This window comes from Salvelinus alpinus, chromosome 14, assembly GCF_045679555.1.
Source record: "Salvelinus alpinus chromosome 14, SLU_Salpinus.1, whole genome shotgun sequence".
Taxonomy (NCBI): Eukaryota; Metazoa; Chordata; class Actinopteri; order Salmoniformes; family Salmonidae; genus Salvelinus; species Salvelinus alpinus.
The window spans coordinates 7,286,729-7,306,332 of record NC_092099.1 but is presented as its reverse complement, the minus strand read 5'-3'; the positions used below and the strand labels follow the sequence as shown (position 1 = coordinate 7,306,332).

The window sequence follows — 19,604 nt, the reverse complement described above, 5'->3', positions numbered from 1 at the left end:
GTCCAATAAGAAAAGCTTGCTTTTGTTCTACTTTGCAAGACGTACAAAAACGATTCATGACTTCGTCGGCAAACATTTTGAGATATTCTCAAACCAATTGTCATTTGTGCTGGTTTGTATATTGACTATCAGATGTGATTTCTCCTGATTGAACAGGAATCTTCAATATAATCTCATTCAAATGTATTTATAAAGCCCTTTATACATTTTACTCACATTCTCTTGTATTCATACATTTCTGGGATTGACCTAACTTCCCGAAACCAATATACAGTACTTATTGTTTTGCTATTCCTATCCCTGTAGTGTTGTGTCCCATAATGAACACATTGGTCGAACACTGCATCTCTCCATGTGCAGCTACATTCGCCGGGGGGAGAGCCACTGGTGGATGAAGGGATCCACTCCCCCTCAAATCGCTGAGATTATCATCAAGCTGGTCAAAGACATGGCTGCCGGACACCTGTCGGACGCCTGGTCTCGGGTGACGAAGAACGCCATCGCTGAGACCATCATGGCTCTCACCAAGATGGAAGAGGAGCATCGCTCGCCAGTCCGTTGCATCGCCACCACCCGGGTACGGCTGTTTTCATATTACACGACCATATTGTGTGTGTGTTTAGCAGACCTGGGTTCAAATGTTATTTCATTACTTTCACATTTCATAGTATTCAGATACATTTTTGGAAAATACAAGTAGTTAAATATTGGAATGTAAGTGTATTTAAATAACAAATAATGAAAATACATGTATTTGAACCCAGGTCTGGGTAGTGTGTGACGGATGTTTGTATGTGCACATGCACGTGTGTTAGGTTAGTGCATGTGTTTGAGTACATTTTTAACCTCCGTCCTTTCTCTCTGTACTGTAGTTGTGGCTTGCTCTGGCCTCTCTGTGTGTGCTGGACCAGGATCATGTGGACAGGCTGTCCTCAGGCCGCTGGATGGGCAAAGACGGACAGCAGAAACAGATGGTAACTTATTAGCCTCATAGAACACGTGCATTTTGGCAAAGCAATATAGACTCAAGACTCTTTTTTTCTGAATTGTAATCTGTTGATATAATGCATAAATTAATGGATTTGATTTATAGCACTCCAAATCGCATTCCTTACAAATGCAACACTTTTACATTTAGCTGTACACATTTTACAGTTCTGGGTGGAAGAAATGAGGGAAAGTTGTCTCGAGGTGTTCAGGTCGTAACCGTAAAGTCTCGTTGTGCTCCCGTCCACAGCCCATGTGCGATAACCATGACGACGGCGAGACAGCAGCCATCATCCTGTGTAACATGTGTGGCAACCTGTGTACCGACTGTGACCGCTTCCTCCACCTGCACCGACGCACTCGCTCCCATCAGAGACAGGTCAGTAGTACCCACATTCACCTGTAGGGAGCACTCTGCCCCCAGTCATATAGCTAGACTGGGAGCCTGTCGAAGTGTCAATGCTTCTTTCCACCTTGGTACCACCTGCAATAATGTGTATACCAGGGTTTCCATTAGGAAAATTTGCCACCGGACAACGTGACCTGCGAGATTTGAAATTTACCAGACATCCATATGCATTGGGTGCGTAACCCATTATAGGGTATACTCACACTGCTTAGAATGCAGAAATCACATTTTGATTATGGTAATTCATTTTAACAGAATAGAAATGAGCCTGTAAAGTTGTAATAAAGTAGAACGATGTTCTTATACCAACAAGGTGTTATTGTCTTCATCCCTACTATAAATGCTCAGAATACAGTGAATACAGTGAAATGCTTACTTACGAGCCCCTAACCAACGATACAGGTGTTGACTTCTGTAACCGTGAAAGCCTTGGTTTCATGCATGTTAACATTAGAAGCCTCCTCCCTCTGTTTGTTTTATTTACTGATTTAGCACGCTCTGCCAACCCGGATGTCCTAGCCGTGTCTGAATCCTGGCTTAGGAAAGCCAACAAAAATCCTGAAATTTCCATCCCTAACTATAACATTTTCCGACAAGATAGAACTGTCAAGGGGGTGGAGTTTCAATCTACAGCAGAGATAGCCTGCAGAGTTCTGTCATACTATCCAGATCCCAAACCATTTCAGCTTCTACTTCTAAAAATTCACCTTTCCAAGTAACAAGTCTCTCACTGTTGCCGCTTGTTATAGACCCCCTTCAGCCCCCAGCTGTGCTCTGGACACTATGTGAATTGATTAACCCCCATCTATCTTCAGAGCTCGTACTGTTAGGTGACCTAAACTGTGACATGCTTAACACCCCGTCCGTCCTACAGTCTAAGCTAGATGTCCTCAATCTCACACAAATTATCAAGGAACCTACCAGGTACAACCCCAAATCCGTAAACGTTGGCACCCTCATAGATATCATCCTGACCAACTTGCCCTCTAAATACACCTATGCTGTCTTCAACCAGGATCTCAGCGATCACTGCCCATTGCCTAAGTCCGTAAAGGGTCTGCGGTCACCCCTCATCACTGTCAAACACTCCCTAAAACACTTCAGCGAGCAGGCCTTTCTAATCGACCTGGCCCTGGTATCCTGGAATGATATTGACCTCATTCCGTCACTAGAGGATGCCTGGTTATTCTTTAAAAGTGCTTTTCATCTTAAATAAGCATGCCCCATTAAAAAAAAATGTAACCAGCAACAGATATAGCCCTTGGTTCACTCCAGACCTGATTGCCCTTGACCAGCACAAAAACATGTGGCGTATTGCATTAGCATCGAATAGCCCCCGCGATATGCAACTTTTCAGGGAAGTTCGGAACCACAGGCAGTTAGGAAAGCTAAGGCTAGCTTTTTCAAACGGAAATTTGCGTCCTGTAGCACAAACTCCAAAAAGTTCTGGGGCACTGTAAAGTCCATGGAGAATAAGAGCACCTCCTCCCAGCTTCGCACTGCACTGAGGCTAGGAAACACTGTCACCACTGATAAATCCACGATGAGAATTTCAATAAGCATTTTTCTACGGCTGGCCATGCTTCCACCTGGCCACTCCTACCCCGGTCAACAGCCCTGCACCCCCCACAGCAACTTGCCCAAGCCTCCCCCATTTCTCCTTCACCCAAATCCATAAAGCTGATGTTCTGAAAGCGCTGCAAAATCTGGACCCCTACAAATCAGCTGGGCTAGACAATCTGGACCCTCTCTTTCTAAAATTATCCGCCGCAATTGTTGCAACCCCTATTACTAGCCTGTTCAACCTCTTTCATATCGTCTGAGATCCCCAAAGTTTGGAAAGCTGCCACGGTCATCCCCCTCTTCAAAGGGGGAGACACTCTAGACCTGTTAGACCTATATCTATCCTACCATGCCTTTCTATGGTCCTCAAATGCCAAGTTAACAAACAGATCACCGACCATTCCGAATCCCACCGTACCTTCTCCGCTATGCAATCTGGTTTCTGAGCTGGTCATGGGTACACTTCAGCCACGCTCAAGGTCCTAAACGATATCATAACCGCCATGGATAAAAGACAATACTGTGCAGCCGTATTCATCGACCTGGTCAAGGCTTTCGACTCTGTCAATCACCACATTCTTATCTGCAGACTCAACAGCCTTGGTTTCTCAAATGACTGCCTCGCCTGGTTCACCAACTACTTCACAGACCGAGTTCCGTGTGTCAAATCGTTGTCCAAACCTCGGCCTCTTGTCCGAATCTCTGGCAGTCTCTATGGGGGTGTCACAGGGTTCAATTCTCGGGCCGACTCTTTTCTCTGTGTACATCAATGATGTCGCTCTTGCTGCTGGTGATTCTCTGATCCACCTCTACGCAAACGACACCATTCTGTATACTTCTGGCCCTTCTTTGGACACTGTTAACTAACCTCCAGATGAGCTTCAATACCATACAGCTCTCCTTCCGTGGCCTCCAACTGCTCTTAAATGCTAGTAAAACTAAATGCATGCTCTTCAACCGATCGCTACCCACCCGTCCAGCATCACTACTGTGGACGGCTCTGACTTAGAATATGTGGACAACTGCAAATACCTAGGTGTCTAGTTAGACTGTAAACTCTCCTTCCAGACTCACATTAAGCATCTCCAATCCAAAATTAAATCTATAATCGGCTTCCTATTTCGCAACAAAGCATCCTTCACTCATGCTGCCAAATATATCCTCATGAAACTGACTATCCTACCGATCCTTGACTTCGTTGAGATCATTTACAAAATAGCCTCCAACACTCTACTCAGCAAATTGGATGCCGTCTATCACAGTGCCATCCGTTTTGTCACCAAAGCCCCATATACTACCCACCACTGCGACCTGTATGCGCTCATTGGCTGGCCGGCAATTACCGGCAAATGGAAACCCTGGTGTATATACGCCCATTTGTGAAGACCTGACCACGTACAAATGTTAAAGGGATGTTCCACTTAGTACAGGGGGGGGGGGGGGTGCTTTGATTCCTGAGACGCCCACGGTGCTTGCGGAAGTGTCTGAAAGACGAGGGAAGTTACTCACTCACAGAGACTGCTGGCTCGAAATCATGAAAAGAATAGTCAGTCAGGTTTGCTGATTGAATGTGACGAGATCGTAATATCAGCTTGAGTCAGATTCTGCACCAAGAGGTGTTGAAACGTCTTTTTCCCAAGGGGTCCTTTCAACAGATACTCCTTGTGGATGACTGTGTTACAGCCAGCATTAGGAGAAGACAGTGTGGTCAGTGGAGACGGCACGGTTACCTGTGACCACAATTGGTTGTTTTTCCATCAGTGGGACCAAACGATCTATCAAGTCTGCTCCTAGTAGCAGGTGTTCAGTTTCGAGGCTGGTAACATACACAGGGTGAACAAGCGATATGTCTTGGAAGTGCAGTTTCTGCATGAGTCGCATTGTGAGAGGCGAGGTAGTCTGAGTGAAACCTCGAAGGTTAGTGTTGCATCGTTCCGTATTTAACCAACGTTCAGCTGGGTTCAAAGCACTTTTGAGATCATTGAACAATGTTTGAGAGATGAGTGTTATTGTCGAGCCTGAATCAATTAGCGCTCACAGGTTAAGCTGTCCTCCAGGACTGTTTTGAGGTATGGCCTCTGAGTTGCGTTATGTTGTCATATTCCCCACAAAGTGGAGTGGTTGTTTTCAACGGTGTGATGTCATTTGTGCTCATGGTTAAAACAGATCGACTTATCTGAGTTTGAGTGGAATTGGCTTTTGCGATGGTGTTTACTAGAGGTCGACCGATTAATCAGAATGGCCGATTAATTAGGGCCGATTTCAAGTTTTCATAACAATCGGAAATCGGAATTTTTGGACACCGATTTGGACTATTTTTTATTTTATTTAAATTTTTTCCACCTTTATTTAATCTTTATTTAACTTGGCAAGTCAGTTAAGAACACAATATTATTTTCAATGACGGCCTAGGAACGGTGGGTTAACTGCCTCGTTCTAAATATTTGACTTAGGACCGCTAATCAGCCGTACCAGTGATTGTCCGTGAGGTGACGTTATTGTCTCTACCTCGTGTTGAGATCGAACCACTTTGGACGTGAGCTGCAGCTCAACGCCTCTGGTCTGATATGTTAATTTTTAACCCCTCATATTATACAGTTCATGAAAAGGGGCAGTTTGTCAGGCTGACACGCTCTCTGACCTCACTCAAGGGGGCGGTGACTACTCACTTGTACAAAGTTATAGAATCAATTTCCTCCTATAGTTTCTAAGATCACATGCCTTAACGAAAACACAACATTTTTCATACGCAACGTAGAGGTTGGTCACTGAGCTCTTCAGTAAGGCTGTTCTACTGCCAATGTTTTCCTATGGAGATTGCATGGCTGTGTGCTCGATTTCATACACCTGTCAGCAACCGGTGTGGCTGAAATAGCCAAATCCACTCATTTGAAGGGGTATCCACATACTTTTGTATATATAGTGTATATCTAGCTTTTTAAATTTTTTATGGGGATTTCTTTATTATGCTAATTCGATTTCAGTGGGGCGCGGACATCGACCTTAGGGGGTTAACTATCTAAGGAGTGCCAAATAAAATATCTCCGGCTCGGGTATCCAACTATGCATTTGGTTTGCTAACTTGCTAGCTAAATGGCTAGCTTGCAAGATCAAGCTTGGTTACAACAGAGACAATCAATCCCCTCCTGGATCAGGATTCCTGTGGCTTACATTTGTTTTCTGCCCCAAGAATGCTTTTTTATAAAAAAAATATATAAAAAAATCTTAAAATAAATGGTGCACCCCGGTAATACCATATACCCCGGTATGGTACTATAAAGGTATGAAATTCTGGATATCGCCTAACCCTAGTCAAGATGTTTTTTTCAATATTACCATTAATTCTGAAAATATGTCTTAAACATCTTACAGACCCTAAAATCCAACTCATCCCTTTCTGGCAGGCATGATGTGTAATTGAACATGGCGGTAACCCTCGTCTGCTGTTTCTCTCCAGGTGTTTAAGGAGGAGGAGGAGGCAATCAAGGTGGACCTCCACGAGGGCTGTGGGAGAACAAAGCTCTTCTGGCTCATGGCTCTCGCCGACTCCAAGACCATGAAGGCCATGGTGGAGTTCAGGGAGCACACGGGTAACAGACCCTATCCAGACCCTTTCCTGACCCTGTCAAGAAACAACCCCTAGCTAGCCATTACCCCCTAGACACTTGTGTAGATCTGAGAGGGATATATGTAAGCAATATGATGACATTTAGAAGTTAAAGTGGAGCTACTACTTTATTGTTGTTACCTTTCTAATTTTTTACAATCATAAGACGTCACAGACTGTCATGACTGAACATCTGCCGTGTGATTTTTATGGTGATGTATTTCCTTCTCTAGCCTTCTCTCGTGCATAGCTAATGCTCTGCCTCTGTGTGCAGGGAATCCAGCCTCCTGCAGCTCAGACGCCTGCAGGTTCTGTGGCACCAGGAACGGCACCGAGCTCTCAGCTGTGGGCAGTGTCTGCTCTGACCCAGACTGCCAGGTACCAACCACTCACAACATAGATCCAATCTGTTACTATAATCATTATGACTATCTAGCTAGCTCTTTTCAGTGTTCAACACTTAGGCCATACAGTTATATATTTTCTGTTTGTATTTTAGATTATTTTGTAACATGACCCGCCAAACCGTACTTCTTAACACCCGCTCTCTTAACCTAGAAGCCAGCCGCACCAATGTGTCGGAGGAAACACCGTTCAACTGGCGACTGAGGTCAGCCTGGGGCGCCACAAGGAGTCGCTAGAGCGCGATAAGCCAAGTAAAGCCCCCCCACGGCCTGACTCGGGCGATGCTGGGCCAATTGTGTGCCGCCCTATGGGACTCCCGATCACGGCCAGTTGTGATACAGCCCGGGATCGAACCTGAGTCTGTAGTGACACGTCTAGCACTGTGATGCAGTGCCTTAGACCGCTGTGATACAGCCCGGGATCTAACCTGAGTCTGTAGTGACACCTCTAGCACGGTGATGCAGTGCCTTAGACCACTGTGCCACTCGGGAGGCCCCACAAATGTAATGTTTGGACCCTCTTGTTAAAATCCTATAACTACCTTAGTTCAGCACCTAGCGACCTATTACAGAAATTGTAGCCTCTTGTGGAGGCTAAAAGAGGCATAGTTCAGCCATAATCAGAGAGGAAGATCTGTATCTCTTTACTGGAAGCTTGAGAAAATATATTTTTCTCTAATCGTGCTATTTTTTTTATATATAACTTTTCATATATCTATATATTTTTTATGTTTCAGAAAAGTGAAAAGGCACATCCTCGAGGGGGTCCAATCAGGCTCGCAGGTCGATCTTAATATACTTTAAAATTACTAAAACCAAATCTAAACGGTTTACATTTTTTAAATGGATCATACAGTTGACTGTGTCCAGCTCATTAATAATCTCTGAAATGAAAGCTAGACAGTTAGGGACAATGTTTGGCAACATTACTTTAAAAGTAATTACAACATAGGGCCTCCCGGGTGGCGCAGTGGTCTAGAGCACTGCATCGCAGTGCTATGCTGCGCCACCAGAGTCTGGGTTCGCGCCCAGGCTCTGTCGCAGCCGGCCGCGACCGGGAGGTCCGTGGGGCGACGCACAATTGGCTTAGCGTCGTCCGGGTTAGGGAGGGTTTGGCCGGTAGGGATATCCTTGTCTCATCGCGCTCCAGCGACTCCTGTGGCGGGCCGGGCGCAGTGCGCGCTAACTGAGGGGGGCGGGTGCACGGTGTTTCCTCCGACACATTGGTGCGGCTGGCTTCCGGGTTGGAGGCGCGCTGTGTTAAGAAGCAGTGCGGCTTGGTTGGGTTGTGCTTCGGAGGACGCATGACTTTCGACCTTCGTCTCTCCCGAGCCCGTACGGGAGTTGTAGCGATGAGACAAGATAGTAATTACTAGCGATTGGATACCACGAAAATTGGGGAGAAAAGGGGATAAAATTAAAAAAAAAAAAAAAAAAAAAAAAAGTAATTACAACATTACTTACTATGGAAAGTAACATGTTACATTACTTTTGCGTTACCAAAAAACAAAACCCTCTGAAGATGCCTTGCGCATGTTGGTCATTCATTCTTATGCCTAGTAGAGGAGGCACACTACCTTTGAATGGCTACCGTCCATAGCCTAATCCAGGGTTTCTCAAACTCGGTCCTGTTAATTTCAATTGACTAATTTCCTTCTATGAACTGTAACTCCATAAAATCGCTGAAGTTCTTGCATATTGCATTTATATTTTTGTTCAATATATATTATTTAGTTGAATTATTTGTACACAAGTAAATGCATATATAAAACCAACTGGGCATAGTAAAAGGTGAAGCTCAAATACAATGACAACTGGCTACCGGTGTTGTATTGTTTTACACACAGATACAAATGTGTTTTAAATTCTACAATTCATGAATTGAATTCCTAGTCACTCACTCAATTTGACCCCCGACCCTGCTGTACAGTATTGCACTGCAAAGGGTGTTGCTATTGTAAATGCACTTTCAATGAAGTGGATTTGATTAGATGTATTCGATAAAGCCCATCGTCTGACCCTCACTCCCCTCCGTGCCCTCTGTAGGAGTATGCCAAGGTGGCGTGCAGTAAGACCCAAGCATGCGGCCACCTCTGTGGCGGGGTGAGGAATGAGAAGAGCTGCCTGCCCTGTCTGCACGGCTGCAACAAGAGCACAGGCTGCCTGAAACAGGACGCCGACGACATGTGCATGATCTGCTTCACTGAGGCACTCTCTGCCGCTCCCGCTGTCCAGGTACGCTATACTGTACACATAATTACATTTTATTTCACCTTTATTTAAACAGGGAGTCATGCTGAAACCACGGTCTCTTTTGCATGAACGCATCAATCAACATCAAATTACACAATACATGAAAAGCACACACAAAACACAGAGAGTGAAACAAACACATTCTTCAGTAAAAAGGCCCTGAATTGGACTGAATTGCGCGAGAGGCACCAACTACCAACTTTAAGGAGTTTTGGACGTCTCCACTGAGTTAGGTAAATCTGCTTGATATTAATAAAAGAAATGAAGCAGATTTACCTAACTCAGTGGAGATGGAACGGATCTCCAGGGTTAGCCATCCCTGAATCCGGGTCTGCGATCTTATGTCTGAAGCTGAACAATTTTTTATTTATTAAGGATCGCAGCTACTCTTCCTGGGGTCCAGCAATATTAAGGCAGTTATGTGCAATTTAAAATATTACGTGACATTACATTTCATAACACTTTTCACAACCCATTAAGTGTGTGACCTCAGGCCACCACTCTACTATCACATATCTACAACACAAAATCCATGTGTACAGTGCGTTAACAATGACGTAAGGTACGGCAGAAGTTTATGCAAGAGGGCTTTAGATACCGAGCGCACTGCATTGATCTACGCTACTTCAGAGGGCCAGCCAACCTTCTGATAAAATGCAAAATGATGTATACTGAACCTATCGCCCTTACTAAAGCGCAATGCGCTATGATAAACTGTGTCCAATGGCTTCAATACTGTGGCAACTGCATTTACAGTATATAGACGATACAAATACTATTTGTTGATAGTATTATATTGTATCTCTATGATACTTGATTCAGACAGTGACTCACACCTGGGTTTATTAGAATCTGTTTTGAGTTTCTTTTGCCTGGAGCCAGATGGGTGGAATTTGAACTTGTGGGACTGTTATATTAGTTTCAACGCCCCAGGCGGGTTCAATCATGTTTAGCTAAAGTGTTTGAAAATAATACAAATACTATTTGAACCAAGGACCTTGTTTGTCTTTAGGCCATAGATGTGTTCGAGGTCAGGTTCCAGATGTTCTATGTGTGGTTTCTGTTCTTTTCCTCAGCTGGATTGCGGTCACGTGTTCCACCTCCAGTGTACCCGTCGTGTTCTGGAGAACCGTTGGCTCGGGCCCAGGATCACCTTCGGCTTCATGTCCTGCCCCATTTGCAAGGTACTATTCAACTTATGTAGCCCCGCCCACTTGACCCGAGCCATTTGGAAAGCGGTTGTCTTTCAACATCCGGCCCATTGACACACAAGCAAAACCATAATTAAATAAAAAGTAAATGTGCCGTTTTCTCGTAATATAAGCACTTGGAAGCCGACGTTAGCATAATTAGCATTGCCGGAAACGTAACATGGCGGGTTAGCTAGACTAGCTTATTAGACTATCTAATGATCGTTCTCCATACAGGCTGTATTTATTTTCAATCGAAGATCAATGTTTGAAAGGGCAATGTTGTTAGACACAGAATACCAATGGCAGAAGACAGAAACGGTGCTGACATGTTTTTATGTAGATAACATTAGGATATTTGCAATCTGTTGTGCTACAAATTTAACTAGCTAACCCGCCAGTTATTATTCTATGGGAATGCAAATTATGCCAACGTCGGCTACTGAGTGCTTATACTACTTAAATTTTTTCAGATAAAATCAATTGATGAAGGCTGAAAGTGAAGGTTTTAACTATTACTTAAATAAAATGTAGTTTTTAACAGTGAGCAAGCGTTGAGCCTTATCCTTTTCAATAACTTTTCTCACCAGAGAATTACAAGGTCATTTCAAATTCTGTGCAAGTTATTTGATTGTTTTTTGACAAATGTAATTTATATCTAATCACATCACCAGCTGTGTATCAATGCGCCAGAAGTTGAAAGACAACCGCAGCAAATTGGCTGCGCGCTTGTTGCCAGGCTATGGTGAATATAATGCCAATCTCCAGTGTCGCCCTGGAACATCTAGTAATACACAGCCTCAAATATGTTCTAGAACAGTGGGAGAACATCCGGCCCGTTTCCATTGATTTATCTTCCATCTATTCCTTCATAAATGCACCAAGTATGGATTTACATCTGTTTATTGATTCGCTGGTTTGGTTGCTTTGTATGGAGGGCTCGCCCCTTTTCAGGTTTTTTGTCTATTTTACTGAAATGTACTTGTCACTAGTCTTGCACACAAGGCATTTCTAGCCGTGTGTTTAGCAAAAATAAAAGTGGTATTCCATAATTACACTCCCCCTTATACCAGAATTGAGGCTCTCTGTTACCATGCATACAGTATGTGCAGCGCGCAGGTACCCTGTGATACCTGATACGCACCCACTTTACACCACAAAGGGCTACATGGGAAACCGTATCCACCACACATTGGACAGGATTTACTTTTCTAAAATAACTGGGATTTTTGCAAGTAGTAGGGCAATATAAAACACATACATAACCATGAATAGGTTTAACAGAGATCATGTGGTCTAACGGTTAGTTCCTCTGACCTCAGCACTCACAGGAATTGCATGGGTTCAAATCCAACCTACTGCCCTTCTGACTCGCACTCCTCCTACCTTTACGTTCTGCTCTTCACTGTCCTATCTGGTCAATAAAACAAAGCAAAAGTTCCAATGAGTGGCAATGAATTGTGTCATGTAGAGTTTACAAATGGACCTTGCAAAGATTCATATCATCATGATTTTCAATGTAACGTGCTTGGATCATAACAGCTCTGACTGAGTTTGAACTAACTAACATTGTGCCAGCCGAGTTAAAAAAGGAGATAGAATTGACTCGGACTCTTACTTGACTGGGCTGTTGCGTTTTTCCTCCCAGAACAAGATCAACCACTCGGTCATCAAGGACCTGCTGGACCCTATCAAGGAGCTGTTTGAGGACGTACGGAGGAAGGCTCTGATGAGGATGGAGTACGAGGGGCTGCACAAGAGCGAGGCCATCACCACGCCCGGTGCCCGCTTCCACAACGACCCGGCCGGCTTCGCAATGAATCGATACGCCTACTACGTCTGCTACAAGTGCCAAAAGGTAGGCACTTGGGGTGTAACGGTTCACCAAACCCATGGTTTGGTACATATTATGGTTTTAGGATCACGGTTCGGTTTCGGTATGAAATGCCAACAGTTACTGTAGTTAATTTGTGTTTATCTAAGAAAATGGTAAATGTTGGTATTCCTGATTTACATATATGATCATGAGTCATATAATGCCTGATGAGAACATATGATTACTCATCAACAGCAACACTAAAATAAAGTGCAGTATGCGTGTGCAATCAATATGTAAACATGGCTCAGACATTGTATAGGCCTATGCTGTAATGTTTTCTGGCAAATAGAAAAATAGGCGTACTTTAGGCGCTCTGTCTCCGTAGCACGGTACTTCTCATGTCCCACTCTGGGGTAATGTGATGAACTGTCATTGTTTAAGTAGCTCTCTGTAGCCCTGGAGGTCCATCCATCTGTAGGAAGTGCAACACAGGGTGCATTGACCAATTCATTAACAACGTTGGCTTCAGCTTGCTTATAATGAGCGGGTACTACCTGTTTGCGGAAATGCGTGCGAGACGGAGAAGTGCACTCACACGAGGTCATGAAACCCCTTATTCTTAACCACCAAGAATAGGCGCATATCCGTGGTTATAAACATGTTCATGCACTGAATGAAATGAAAAAAGGTACTAACCACATTTTGGCTAAAACTTAACAAAGGTACAATCTATTGTGACAATGATGTGTACGTATGTGCAGCTTATGCTCCTCCTTCAGATTCATCATATTATGATGATCAGTTTATTGACAATCTCCATACAGAAATCATTCAATTTCAGGCAGAGGGTAACGTGCTTCTTTGTGGAGATTTCCATGTAAGAACAGGTTCTGAGACTGACTACACTGATGCGGGAGGTAACCACCACATATTTGGACACCCCTCCTTGTACTGTTGCCCTATTATAAATAATAGAAACAATCCTGACCAAATACTGAACAAAAATGGGAAGGAGTTAGTGCATCTCTGTCGAGCCTTAGGCCTGTACATGCTTAATGGTAGAATCAGAGGGGACTATTTAGGTCAGTTTACTTACTGCTCAGCTCTTGGGACAAATGTAGTTGATTATGCCATCACTGACATCGTCCCCTCCTCCATTAGTGCATTCACTGTCCGACCACAGACACCATTGTCAGATCACAGACAGATCGTGTTTCTGAAGAAATTAACCGGCAATACTCATTCAAAAAAACAGCCCAATAAACTCTACATGAACCAATCGTACAGATGGGCTCCAAACAGTGTAGAGAGATTAATTGAAACATTGAACTCAAATGAAATGATGAACTCTATACAGTTCTTCAATAACTCGCAATACCAAAACAATGAAGGTGTCAATTTGGCTACTCAAAACATCAATTGCATATTCCAAAAAGCAGCATCAAAAGCAAATTTGAGAAAACCAAAGAAATGCAACATCAGAAACAAGAAACGAAATGTTTCTGAAAAATTTAAAATAATTAGAAAACACCTAAGACAAATGTCAAATGAAAAACATAAGCAGCAAAACAACCCAGAGCTATGCTATGAATACTTTGAAACTCTGAAACAGTATAAACATACTTGATGAAATTGGAAACGCAATTGACCAAAATCAGTTCTGGGACATATGGAACAATTTAAGCACGACAAAGCCACAAGAATTATCGATACAAGATGAAGGAATTTGGAAAACTTATTTTGATAATCTATACAAAAACATCCCACAAAAAGACTTAACACAGAACCAATTAGAAATTCAAGAAAAATGTAACATCCTTGAATCAGTCATTAAAAACAACAAAAATCCATTCGATTACCCAGTAACCCAACAAGAACTAAATGAAAAGCTCAAATCTATAAAATCAAAGAAAGCTGGTCTAGATAACATCAGAAATGAAATGCTGAAAAACAGCACACCTGAGTTGCAAAATGCTGTGCTTAAATTGTTCAACATGGTATTAACTTCTGGCTGCTTTCCTGGTGTCTGGAACCAGGGGCTCATCTCCCCTATCCACAAAAGTTGAGACAAATCAGACCCCAGTAATTACAGGGGAATTTGCGTAGACAGCAAGTTGGGAAAGGTTTTCTGTAGCATTTTGAATTCAAACCTTCAAGAAAAAAATGTAATAAGTAAATGTAAAATTGCTTTCTCCCCAACCATCGCACTACTGACCATATATACACCTTACACACACTAATTAATAAACACATCCACCGCCAAAAAAAGAGGGCAAAATCTTTGCTTGCTTTATCGACTTTAAAAAAGCATTTGATTCTATTTTTTACTTTATATCATTTTTTCTCCCCAATTTCATGATATCCAATTGGTAGTTAGTCTTGTCCCATCGCTGCAAAAAGGTCGAGCCATGCGTACTCAGAAACACGACCCTGCCAAGCTGCACTGCTTCTTGACACACTGCTCAGGAAGCCAGCCGCACCAATGTGTCGGAGGAAACACTGTATAACTGGCGACCGCGTCAGCGTGTATGCTCCCGGCCCGCCACAGGAGTCGCTAGAGCGCGATGGGACAAGGACATCCCAGCCGGCCTAACCCTCCCCTAACCCGGACGATGCTGGGCCAATTGTGCATCGCCTCATAGGTCTCCCGGTCGCGGCCGGCTGCGACAGAGCCCAGGATCGAACCTGGATTTGTAGTGACACCTCAAGCACTCCGATGCAGTGCCTTAGATCGCTGCTTCGCTCGGGTTATGTCACATTTGACATTGGTGGTTGTCACAGTTATGCCACATTTATAAACCCTTTATAAAGAATGACATAGTTATATATGATTTGTTACACATTTATGTAGTGTTTATGAAGGCTTTATTAAGCCTTTATAAGCTGCACGTTGTTTAAAGCGGGACCATAGAATGGATGTTTTCCTTATCGGGATTTTTTAAGATTAAACTTATTGTCGTTTAGCAAGAGTGTTGTCGTGTGAATAAAAAAAATAACAAACTTAAATAGTGAGCTATACCTTTGGGAACACAGTAGCAGCAGGCATACATTTTCCCTACATGGAATGTTTTGGAAGTAATATATTTTACAGATGTGTGTCAGTTTCACTTGTCTCTAATAAACTTATTTAGGAGGCTTCTCCCCTGACCCCTTCCCTTCCTTCCTCTGTTGCAGGCGTACTTTGGGGGAGAGGCGCGCTGTGATGCGGAGGCAGGACAAGGAGACGACTACGACCCCAGCGAGTTGATCTGTGGAGCATGCTCAGATGTGTCCAGGGCACAGGTGGGTAGAGGGAAAGGTCCAGAGAAGGCCTTAGGGCAGCGTTTCCCAAACTCATTCCTCAGGAGCACGTTTTGTTTTTTCCCCTAACTAGAGGTCGACCGATTGTTTTTTCAACACCCATACCAATTTATTGGAGGACCAAAAAAAAGCCGATACCAATTAATCGGACGATTTTTTACAAATTGTATTTATTTATTTATTTGTAATAATGACAATTACAACAATACTGAATGAACACTTTTATTTTAACTTAATATAATACATTAATAATATCAATTTAGCCTCAAATAAATAATGAAACATGTTCAATTTGGTTTAAATAATGCAAAAACAAAGTGTTGGAGAATAAAGTCAAAGTGCAATATGTGCCATGTAAAAAAGCGTTAAAAAAAAACAACGTTTAAGTTCCTTGCTCAGAACATGAGAACATATGAAAGCTGGTGGTTCCTTTTAACATGAGTCTTCAATATTCCCAGGTAAGAAGTTTTAGGTTGTAGGAATTATAGGCCTATTTCTCTCTATACCATTTGTATTTCATTAACCTTTGACTATTGGATGTTCTTATAGGCACTTTAGTATTGCCAGTGTAACAGTATAGCTTCCGTCCCTCTCCTCGCCCCAACCTGGGCTCGAACCAGGAACACATCAACAACAGCCACCCTCGAAGCAAAGCCGCGGCCCTTGCAGAGCAAGGGGAACAACTACTTCAAGGTATCAGAGCAAGTGACGTCACCGATTTGAAACGCTATTAGCGCGCACCCCGCTGACTAGCTAGCCATTTCACATCGGTTACACCAGCCTTATCTCGGGAGTTGATAGGCTTGAAGTCATAAACAGCTCAATGCTTGAAACACAGCGAAGAGCTGTTGGCAAACGCTCGAAAGTGCTGTTTGAATTAATGCTTACGAGCCTGCTGCTGCCTACCACCGCTCAGTCAGACTGCTCTATCAAATATCAAATCCTAGACTTAATTATAACATAATAACACAGAAATACGAGCCTTAGGTCATTTAATATGGTCAAATCCGGCAACTATCATTTCGAAAACAAAACGTTTATTCTTTCAGTGAAATACGGAACCGTTACGTATTTCATCTAACGGGTGGCATCCCTAAGTCTAAATATTGCTGTTACATTGTACAACCTTCAATGTTATGTACAATTCTGGCAAATTAATTACGGTCTTTGTTAGGAGTAAATGGTCTTCACACAGTTCGCAACGAGCCAGGCGGCCCAAACTGCTGCATATTACCCTGACTGCTTGCACGGAATGCAAGAGAAGTGACACAATTTCCCTAGTTAAAAGAAATTCATGTTAGCAGGCAATATTTAAAAAATATAACAAGTTTAAAAATATATACTTGTGTATTGATTTTAATGGTTAGGTACACATTGGTGCAACGACAGTGATTTTTTCGCGAATGCGCTTGTTAATTCATCACCCGTTTGGTGAAGTAGGCTGTGATTCGATGAGAAATTAACAGGCACCGCATCGATTATATGCAACGCAGGACACGCTAGATAAATTAGTAATATCATCAACCAGGTGTAGTTAACTAGTGATTATGTTAAGATTCATTGTTTTTTATAATGTTTGAAGGGGTACGGGACTATACAAAGTTTGGGAACTACTGTCCTGTTGCCTCACCCAACTTCTGTTGAGCTTCAATTGGCGGACAGATAGCCTTACATTCTCCTGCAAAATGTCTTGATAAACTTGGGAATTTATTTTTCCATCAATGATAGCAAGCTGTCCGGGCCCTGAGGCAGCAAAGCAGCTCCAAACCATGATGCTCCCTCCACCATACTTTACAGTTGGGATGAGGTTTTGATGTTGGTGTGCTGTACCTTTTTTTCTCCACACATAGTGTTGTGTGTTCCTTCCAAACAACTCAACTTTAGTTTCATCTGTCCACATCATATTTTGCCAGTAGCGCTGTGGAACATCAAGGTGCTTTTTTGCGAACTTCAGATGTGCAGCCATGTTGTTTTTGGACAGCAGTGGCTTCTTCTGTGGTTTCCTCCCATGAACACCATTCTTGTTTAGTGTTTTACATATCGTAGACTCGTCGACAGAGATGGTAACATGTTCCAGAGATTTCTGTAAGTCTTTAGCTGACACTCTAGGATTCTTCTTAACCTCATTGAGCATTCTGTGCTGTGCTCTTGCAGTCATCTTTGCAGGATGGCCACTCCTAGGGAGAGTAGCAACAGTGCTGAACTTTCTACATTTTATAGACATTTTGTTTTACCGTGGACTGATTTTTAGAGATACTTTGTAACCCTTTCCAGCTCTATGCAAGTCAACAATTCTTAATCTTGGGTCTACTGAGAACTTTTGTTTGAGGCATGGTTCACATCAGGCAATGCTTCTTGTGAATAGCAAACTCAAATTTTGTGAGTTTTTTTTAAAGGGCAGCTCTCACCAACATCTCCAATCTCGTCTCATTGATTGGACTCCAATTAGCTTTTGGAGAGGTCATTAGCCTAGGGGTTCACATACTTTCCCCAACCCACACTGTGAATGTTTAAATGATGTCTTCAATATAGACAAGAAAAATACAATAATTTGTGTTTTAATAGTATAAGCAGACTGTGTTTGTCTGTTGTGACTTAGATGAAGATCAGATCTAATTTTATGACCAAATTATTTAGAGATCCAGATAATTCCAAAGGGTTCACATACCTTATTTACATACAGTGGCAAGAAAAAGTATTTCAGTTCTTAATTCTTTATAAATTTGCAAAAATGTTAAAAAAAAACCAGTTGTCGCTTTGTCATTATGGTGTATTGTGTGTAGATTTATAAAGAAAAATGTTTTTATTTAATCCATTTTAGAATAAAGCTGTAACATAACAAAATGTGGAAAAAGTTGAGGGGTCTAAATACTTTCCGAATGCACTGTAAATCTGATATTTCCGTTTTTTTTTTTTTATATAAATAAGAAAAATTCGAAGCTTGTTTTCGCTTTGTTATTATGGGAGTATTCCGTGTAGATTGATGACGGGAAAAAAAGATTGAATCCATTTTAGAATAAGGCTTTGACGTAACAAAATGTGGGAAAAGTCCAGGGTTCTGAATACTTTCCGAATACATCCTGTTTCCATTGATCATCCTTTCCCAATGTAGTAATAACACATCCACGTTCCATCTGCAGATGTGTTCCAAGCACGGGACAGACTTTCTGGAGTACAAATGCCGGTACTGCTGCTCGGTGGCTGTGTTCTTCTGCTTCGGCACCACTCACTTCTGTAACGCCTGCCACGATGACTTCCAAAGGATGACCAGCGTGCCCAAGGAGGAGCTGCCTCACTGTCCTGCAGGTACAGACTTACTGTGCATAATGCATAATCATGGCAGTTTTTTGCTTTGTACTGAAAGTGCTCTGTCTTGAAAACTTGCCTGCTGACATGCACACTTTTTGGGGGATTGTATTTCAGTGAACAAAATGAACAAAACACAGAACAAAATATGAAATTCTAAAACAATCTAGGTTTATTGGTTGCGTACACAGTTTTGCAGATGGTGTTGCAGTGAAATGTTTGTGTTTCTACCTCTAACAATGCAGCAATATCGTGCATTACAATAACAATAGGGAAAGGGGGATACCTAGTCAGTTGCACAACTGACTGCATTCAACCAAAATGTGTCCTCCGTATTTGTATCTGTATTTATTATGGATCCCCATTAGCAGCTACTATTCCTGGGGTCCAGCAAAATTAAGGCAGTTTATACAATTTAAAAACAATACATACACAGATTTCACAACACACTGTGTGAACCTCAGGCCCCTACTCCACCACTCGCATATCTACAATACAAAATCCATGTGTAAGTGTGTGTATAGTGCGTATGTTATCGTGTGTGTGTGTATGCATGTGTCTGTGCCTATGTTTGCTTCCCAGTCCCCGCTGTTCCATAAGGTGTATTTTATCTGTTTTTTAAATCTGATTCTACTGCTGCATCAGTTACTTGATGTGGAATAGAGTTTCATATAGTCATGGCTCTATGTAGTACTGTGTACCTCCCATAGTCTGTTCTGGACTTGGAGACTGTGAAGAGACCTCTGGTGGCATGACTTGTGGGGTA

The 19,604-nt window shown here is 42.6% G+C and overlaps 1 protein-coding gene across 19 annotated transcripts in view; it reads left to right on the top strand.

Moving 5' to 3' along the window:
• LOC139539159 (E3 ubiquitin-protein ligase MYCBP2-like) overlaps nt 1-19,604 on the top strand; it is a 233,145-nt gene that overhangs the window by 206,454 nt on the left and 7,087 nt on the right. For 18 of the 19 annotated variants that reach the window (XM_071342003.1, XM_071341989.1, XM_071341984.1 and 15 more), the window contains 10 exons: nt 361-577; nt 873-974; nt 1,238-1,366; nt 6,417-6,549; nt 6,841-6,944; nt 9,017-9,205; nt 10,300-10,407; nt 12,062-12,271; nt 15,407-15,514; nt 18,673-18,838. In XM_071342003.1, coding sequence (XP_071198104.1) covers nt 361-577; nt 873-974; nt 1,238-1,366; nt 6,417-6,549; nt 6,841-6,944; nt 9,017-9,205; nt 10,300-10,407; nt 12,062-12,271; nt 15,407-15,514; nt 18,673-18,838 — 1,466 coding nt within the window. The remainder of the gene's footprint in view (nt 1-360; nt 578-872; nt 975-1,237; nt 1,367-6,416; nt 6,550-6,840; nt 6,945-9,016; nt 9,206-10,299; nt 10,408-12,061; nt 12,272-15,406; nt 15,515-18,672; nt 18,839-19,604) is intronic. The other variant, XM_071341987.1, reaches the window with a different exon arrangement.